The 7,008-nt window shown below is 49.2% G+C and overlaps 1 protein-coding gene across 1 annotated transcript; it reads right to left on the bottom strand.

Moving 5' to 3' along the window:
• Positions 1 to 6,097: 6,097 nt before the first annotated feature.
• Positions 6,098 to 6,666, bottom strand: LOC123185428 (uncharacterized). The gene has a single exon (XM_044597305.1). It carries the CDS (start codon positions 6,564 to 6,566, stop codon positions 6,234 to 6,236), a length of 333 nt encoding a protein of 110 aa, XP_044453240.1. The 5' UTR covers positions 6,567 to 6,666; the 3' UTR covers positions 6,098 to 6,233.
• Positions 6,667 to 7,008: the final 342 nt, after the last annotated feature.

Genomic DNA, 7,008 nt, shown 5'->3' with positions numbered 1-7,008 from the left:
AATGTTCATAAATTTAAAAAATGTTCTTGAATTTAAAACAATGTTCATAAAAGTAAAGAAAAAATGAAAAGAAAACAGAAAAACGAAAAAAGAAAAAGAAAAACCGAAAAAAAAACATAAAAACCCAGTTTAGGGAAGGTTCTAGAACCTTCCCCAAACCGGTTGGGGTTAAACACTGAAATGGGCCGGTCTATAGAACCAGCAGCGGGTGAGGGGGGTAAGCGCCACGGCGCTCGCGGGCGCGGTACGGGCCGTATAGGATCTCCGTGCGTGGAGTTGCTAAAAAAAACACCTGTGTGGACGCTTTATGGGCTGGTGTGGCTGCAGGTGTTGCAACATGCAGATCGACTGATCACAAATTTCGTTCAGTCGACTGACTAGAAAACAAAAAACAGACAACTTACAGGTAGTTGCTCCCAATATTAAAATAGTACAACATAAGTCATATCCCCAGCCTCTTTATCATCAACGTCAAAAAAGAAAATACTGTTGCTTGCACTCCCAGCAATTAAAGATTGGCTGCATGACATGCCACTGCCCGCAGATGGCATTGTTGTTTTTCACTTTCTAGAAGCAATCCAGCAACATCAGCAGGTCAGCTGCAAGTCTAGCAAGCACCAGGGTTACCTTGCTGGCGAGGCGGTGGCAGCGGCGGCGAGGGCGACTCCAGGAGGCGGTGGCGCACTCGACCAGTCACCCACACAATTCTAGCGCCTGGCTCGGACAACTCGTATTCAGCGCGCTGGCTCTGGCACACGATGCGGGCCATAGAGGGCCGGCCCAGCAACGCCTAGCTCGCACTGCAGACTGGAAAGTTGACTTGTTCTAAAAAAAACAAAACAAAAACAAATAAAGAAGTTGACTTGTTCTAAAAAAAAACAAATAAAGAAGTTGACTTGTTCTAAGAAAAGATTGAAAAGTTGACCGGTGATTCTGCTAAAAAATTATATATATTTTTTTAAATTGTGAATTTCCGAAGGTTTCACAAAAAAAAATTAAAATTGTGAATTTGAAAAAAGTTTGTGAAAATAAAAAAAGTTCAAGAATTAGATAAAGTTTACATAATTTTAAAAATTTCATGAATTTGAAGTTTTTTGTGAAATTTCAAAAAGAAATCATGAATGTGAAGAAGTTCATGGATTTCAAAAAAGTTCACGAATTTGAGAAAAAATTGAATTAAAAAAACACGAATTTGAGAAAAAATCATAAATTTGAAAAAATTTCATGCATTTTTTAAAAATGAAAAATAAAATTAAAACAGGAAAAGAAAAGCAAATGAGAAAAGAAAGAAGAGAAACTGGATAAAAACCGTAAATAAAAGAAAAACAGAAGCTTCTGGAAGCTCCCCAAAACCGTCTAGGAGCTTCATAGAAATGTGCGTACATGGGTTGGCCCAAGAAATCTAGCGGAGGGATGGGATTGTGCATTATGTATGGTTTTGCCTTTAATGAACGCTAATGAACGAAGGCTTCCCCCATGTTCCCCACCCCCTTTATATAGGTGGGGGAGCGCTTGCATGGGCCTGACAACGTGTTTGGTTCGGGGGAATTAGAGATGGGGAATGAGAGTTGAGGGGTGAGGAGATTAAAAGTCCACTGTTTAATTAGAGGGAATGGGAGTTTAAGTGGGAAGGGGAATGGAAGTTGAGGAAGCCAATTCTCACCGATTTCTTTCCAGGGGTATCCTATTAATTCGTGAGCAGAGTTTTATCGCACGCCAATTCTCATCATATGTCAAACAAGGGAATGGGAGTAAAAATCTATTTCCCATGCCTAATCCCTTCATAAACACCCTTGTGCAAACTCCCATTTCCCTACCCGAGTGTTTACCAAACATGTTGTTAAGGAATGGGAATTAGGGGGTTGTAGGACTTAAATTCCCTTGAAGGGCAGTAGAGGGTGGCATTCCCTGTGTCGTACCACTGGCCGAAGGGACGACTTATGATCATTCCAGTCCAAGAAGCAAAATTGTTCGCCGGTTAGAGGGGACGCCTCGGATTTCATGCCTGGCGGCTGACGTTTCGACAACCTGCCCAACTGTTCTTTGGCCCGCTCTTCTGCTACCATCAGCGGTGTAAGTGCAGGGGTCCCCAGTCCCCACCCCATGCAGATTGGTCAGGTCGTGAATGCACCCCGGCAACATTCGTTGGGCAAGTTGGGATGGGGGCTCTGCGGGCGAGCCCGGATAGCCATGCCCCCAGCAACTCGCCCCGAGGATGTTGTTTGCCCTCGAAGACATCGGGCTCCCCCTCATGTCTTCGAAGCGAATGACCAACTCCTGGCGACATCATACAGATGCAACCCCCATCATGGGGAAGCGTTGTGAAGACGGAGGAGACATGACTGCTCGCCCATCCCTGTCCGGCCGGGCACGCCATGGGCCTGATGGGACAAGATGGGATGACAAAGGCAACGAGCCTCAACAGGCGAACGACATGGTCGAGGACGGCGAGGCCTTGTCAGATCGGTTGACATGGGAAGTCCTGGCACCCCAGGGCATGGTGACGTGACGGTACAGGGGTGTTCACCTACTACGTCCCATCCCCTCGGGTTGCGAGGGTCAACCCCTGATGGTCGTAAGAAGATACTCCCCCTGGCGCCATATAAAGGGAGGGAGAGATCATTTTTAAGAGTTAGAAGAAATCGATATATGAAGAACACCAAATCAGAAATAGGGTATACAACATCATAATGGTCTGAACCTGGGTAAAGTCCTTTGTCGCATGTGTAGAGTGTTTGGAGTGTCTTAACCCCTCGCCGAACATTCTAGGAGTTGCATCATAGCTTTGTTATCAACGATCATCTATTGATATGAATAATCTCATGAATTGTGACCAGATTTTCAAGGATATATCTGCCTCTAATGAAGGCAATTTGGTTTCCATCAATAAGCCTATTGAAGCACTTATCCAGTTTGTTAGTAATTTGAAGTCACAGTTAGTGAGGGCCACTAGCTACGTGTTACCAAAAGGCATGTGCCTCGTACATCCCATGGAAAATATAGGGGGGGTACTCACCACACAAAGTCTTGAGAATAAACTGGATCATGAGTGCAAAAATATTGAATTTTCATTTTTACTAGCCCGTCCAGGTTTGGCACTGTAGCTCCCCACCGGTGAGGGCAATAGGTTGGAACCTTAGAGTTTTGGCCTCTCCTTTGGGAATTTAGGAGATCTCCAACGTCGACCCTCAAGCCTTACGCAACCATTCGGGTTGCGCTGTCCGGACCGCGGATGCCATCCACCGCCGACCAGACCCGGTCCGCGGGGCAGTCTGGATGCGATTTCTCTTGCAAACCAGATACAAAAGTGGGGAAGGTTTGCGGGAGTTCGGACCGCTCCCAAGCCCGCTTCTGACCGCCCTGGCTCACCAAAAAAACCTCCCCCTCCCGTGCACGCACCCCGCCTAGCGCCAGCTGCCCGCATTAATGCTGATGTAGAGTGCGTTGCTCCGCATTGAAGGCGGCTTAGGGAGGACACGACCTTTTACTACCTCCGCCATTGAAGCGGTTCGCCGGCTGAGGGTGCCGCCTGCTACCCGTCCAGCTGAACAGGCCTCCTCGCCGCATTCATACGCCTCCATTAAACCCGCCTGGAAGTCGAGAAACTTACTTCGGCCACATGTCCGTTCATGAGCGGGCCGACATTTAAACGCAACGCCAGTTGAGCTTCTCCTGTCCACCCTCTATTTAAACGAGGCCAGACGCCCATCAAGAATCGCACCCCTCTGTCGCTCCCCCATCTCCTCCTTCACCACTCTTCTGATGCCTTTCGAAGAGCAGTTTGTCGGCACACAAACCGGCTGGTGGCCCACCGAGCCGGCCGGATACGAGCGAGGCAACTCGCTACTCTACCTCCCGTGCCGGACTCGACGGAGCAAATTGTCGCCCCAAGCCGGCGTGTGGTTTAGCAACTTGCCGCTCCAGGCCCACTCGATGAGAAGTGGCGAGTTGCTCCACGCCAGCATGCGGGGAGCACGACGGCACGAGCGTCATGGCTGCCTTCGACGACGCTGCATCATACCGCGCCACCCCGTGCCTGCGACTGCGCCTCCCGTGCCTGTGACCGTGCCTCCCATGCCTGCGACTATGCCATGCAGGTAGAGACATAAGCCGAGTGCACGGAGCGCGACGAGTCGGTGGCCGGCGCCTCCGCTTCCGCCGCCATCATCGAGGAGGAGTATAACACGGAAGTCCGCCGCTTGGGCCCCATGAAGGCCACAGCCAATGCGACGCCGACATACACAGCCGACGTCTAGCCCGGTTTTTCTCTTGCAAGGACCTCTGTCGATCCCACATGGGCTCCACGAAAGCGGAGGCGCCGCCTTCCCCTCCCGTTGAAGCATCAGCCGAGGGTTCCACTTCGATGAGTGATGGGGAAGCGAGCCGTCCTTTGTGTTGAAGCATATACCTCCGAGACTCCCGGCAGTCCGGTGATCTGGCTGCCGGACATGAGGAAAACAAAGGGATCCGCGGGCGGCGATTTTGATTAGGTATTATTATACCTCTAGAGCCGGACTAGCACCGCTTAGCTGATGTAAATGTACTGAAATCCGTCATGTTGAAAATCCGGCATCCTATATAACTAAGAGATTCATCCCCACTAACTTATTTATCTCAACATGGAAGCATGCCACATCACCATACAATTATGAATGAGATAAGACCCACCTCATCATGCAACCATGCATGGGAAAAAACCAACCACCACATGCAACCATGCATGGAAAAAAATTCATTCTATTATTCTACTTATATTCAACAAATATTTTACAACTGTACCTAATAAAATATACTACGTTGTATACATTTTTTTTATTTTGGTTCACATGTTACTAATCCAAATATTTATATTCCACACAATCAAATATCATCTAAATATACTGCAACCGATTCCCGCAACAACGTGCGGGTTATCATCTAGTTTTTATATAAGATCCGTCATGTTTATATAAAATCCGGCCATGTTTGCATGAATTTCATCCGGTTGTTCGGGTTGCTGTAAAAATATATGCGGATACGGTTGGATGATGTCCTTTCGCATCCATGCCCTGTCCGCGAACGGATGCGAGAGAATTTTTGCGGTTTGCTGTTAGAGATGCCCTTGGGGTGATGAGACTGGAATTTAATTTATAAGGAAACAGGGTCATTGTCAAAATCTCAAAAGAGATTGAGCAATTCCTGCTTAATAGTATCCCAAAAAATTGATAGGAAAAGAAGAAGATGTACTAAGCCCATGCTTATCGCAACTGCATAATATATTAACCATTTAAGAGGAGCTCCAGCAAGACTTGGTCCCTTCCATTGGATATTGCGTTTCATGTGTTCACCTAATAGCTTAGCTCAGCGCTCATCTTTGTGTTTTGAGGGCAATAAAATAACCACTACAATCTGCTGAACAGTCGGGAACATAAACAGATTATATATAAAAAATAAATGTTAAAGGGACATGTGTTGGCCAAATAAATTGCGGGTGTTGCCATTGATTTGGATGGAGGACGACTCTGCAGAGAGCCAACTGATTTGGCGGCAGACAATTGTGTTATGCAACCGTGGGCGCAATTGACAGGTGAGCATGCGGTTGCTGGTCGGTTTCAGTGGTGCAACAGCTCAAGGATGTGCCACCCTACTTATTAAAGATCGCACACCATTCACCGGCTAATTCAAACATGTCCATGTCTGTGATGTCGTTAGTGCTACTTGTATACGCAGTAAAGGAGAAAATTCAAGCGTTCCGAACGGTGGAAGGAGGAAATTCTTGTGGCACACGTAGCACTGGTGGAACTGAGTCACACTCGAAAAAATCTCGGGGGAACGTATAGCGGACGCCACTGGCTTGGGATGATGGTCTGGCGTGTAGGCGTGTGTGTGGCTCGGCAGCCCAGCTCATCCTCTGCAAGTTTTAGCACCAGTAGCGCTCTGCAAAACTGACCAAGTTGGTTGGCTAGATGCCTGGATGGACACATTCCTTGCTCGTAAAAATTCTTTCAGCACAACAATTCCTTGGAAATTCATCCGCCCGAAGTCACGAGATATTCAGGCGCAGATATTCATCGCGACAAGGCTCGATTCAGTAACAGCAAGAGGCCGGCAGGAATCATTACTAATTCACTTGCTATATTCTATCAAACCCCTATTCGGTTCTGTTCTATAACACACTGTATTACAAGTACTACTATTTCTAACTCAAGAAAACAAAATCGAGCGCCGCGGCCGCGGATCGCGAGCTGAGCCGATCACCGCGTGCTCGCCCGTGGCCGGAGTGGCGTGGCGGAGGCGGTGGCGATCCGCACGGGCGCCCGGCGTCCGGTCCCGGACCCGCCGCAGCTCCGGCAAGGCATCCTCCGGGTGCCCGCGCAGGTCCGGCAGCCTGAGCCGTCCCCGTCGGACCACCGGGAGCACAGGCACTCCACCCTTCCCGTCCCGCTGCATGTGGCGCACCGCGGCTTCTGCAGCAGCGGCCACCGCACCGCCGCCGCGGGCCTCCCCTCCTGCATGGACCTGTTGGCCATGGCCACCCCCGCCAACATCCCCAGCCCCGCCGACGCCACCGCGATCGGGGCCACCATCTCCGGCGCGTGCTAGATCCTCCTCGTGAAAATCCCGACAGATCGGAGAGAGAGAGAGAGAGAGAGAGAGAGAGAGAGGTTGGCGATTGGTGAACGAAGCACGCTAGGAAGGCAGTAAGCGAGCGAGAGGGAGACCGAGATTTATAGAGGGGTGTGTCCGGCCGCCTCGTCAATCAGCGCGGTCACGGTGGGTGGGGTAAGCAAAATTGATTAGTGGGAGAATGGTGATTAATTAGAGAGCGATTATTGGAGTGGGGGAGGCAAAGTCGGCAGCGTCGCTTTCCTCCCTTTATTACTGTGGTCGCCTTGCCTAGCCGCCCCTGCTGGTCTGCACTCTGCACTGCACTGGCTACCATTTTGCCCGGAAATTTCCTAACAATCGCATCATTATTCCTCAAGATAAACTTGGATCGATCGTGGAGGAACACTTTTTAAAGCTGAT

Source organism: Triticum aestivum, chromosome 2A, assembly GCF_018294505.1.
Source record: "Triticum aestivum cultivar Chinese Spring chromosome 2A, IWGSC CS RefSeq v2.1, whole genome shotgun sequence".
NCBI classification, from domain to species: domain Eukaryota; kingdom Viridiplantae; phylum Streptophyta; class Magnoliopsida; order Poales; family Poaceae; genus Triticum; species Triticum aestivum.
The sequence above is the reverse complement of the archived record's forward strand: the minus strand, read 5'-3'. Positions and strand labels throughout refer to the sequence as shown.

Coding starts and splice junctions, on each gene's coding strand:
- LOC123185428 (XM_044597305.1), bottom strand. CDS start 6,566: ATGGTGGCCCCGATCGCGGTGGCGTCGGCGGGGCTGGGGATGTTGGCG.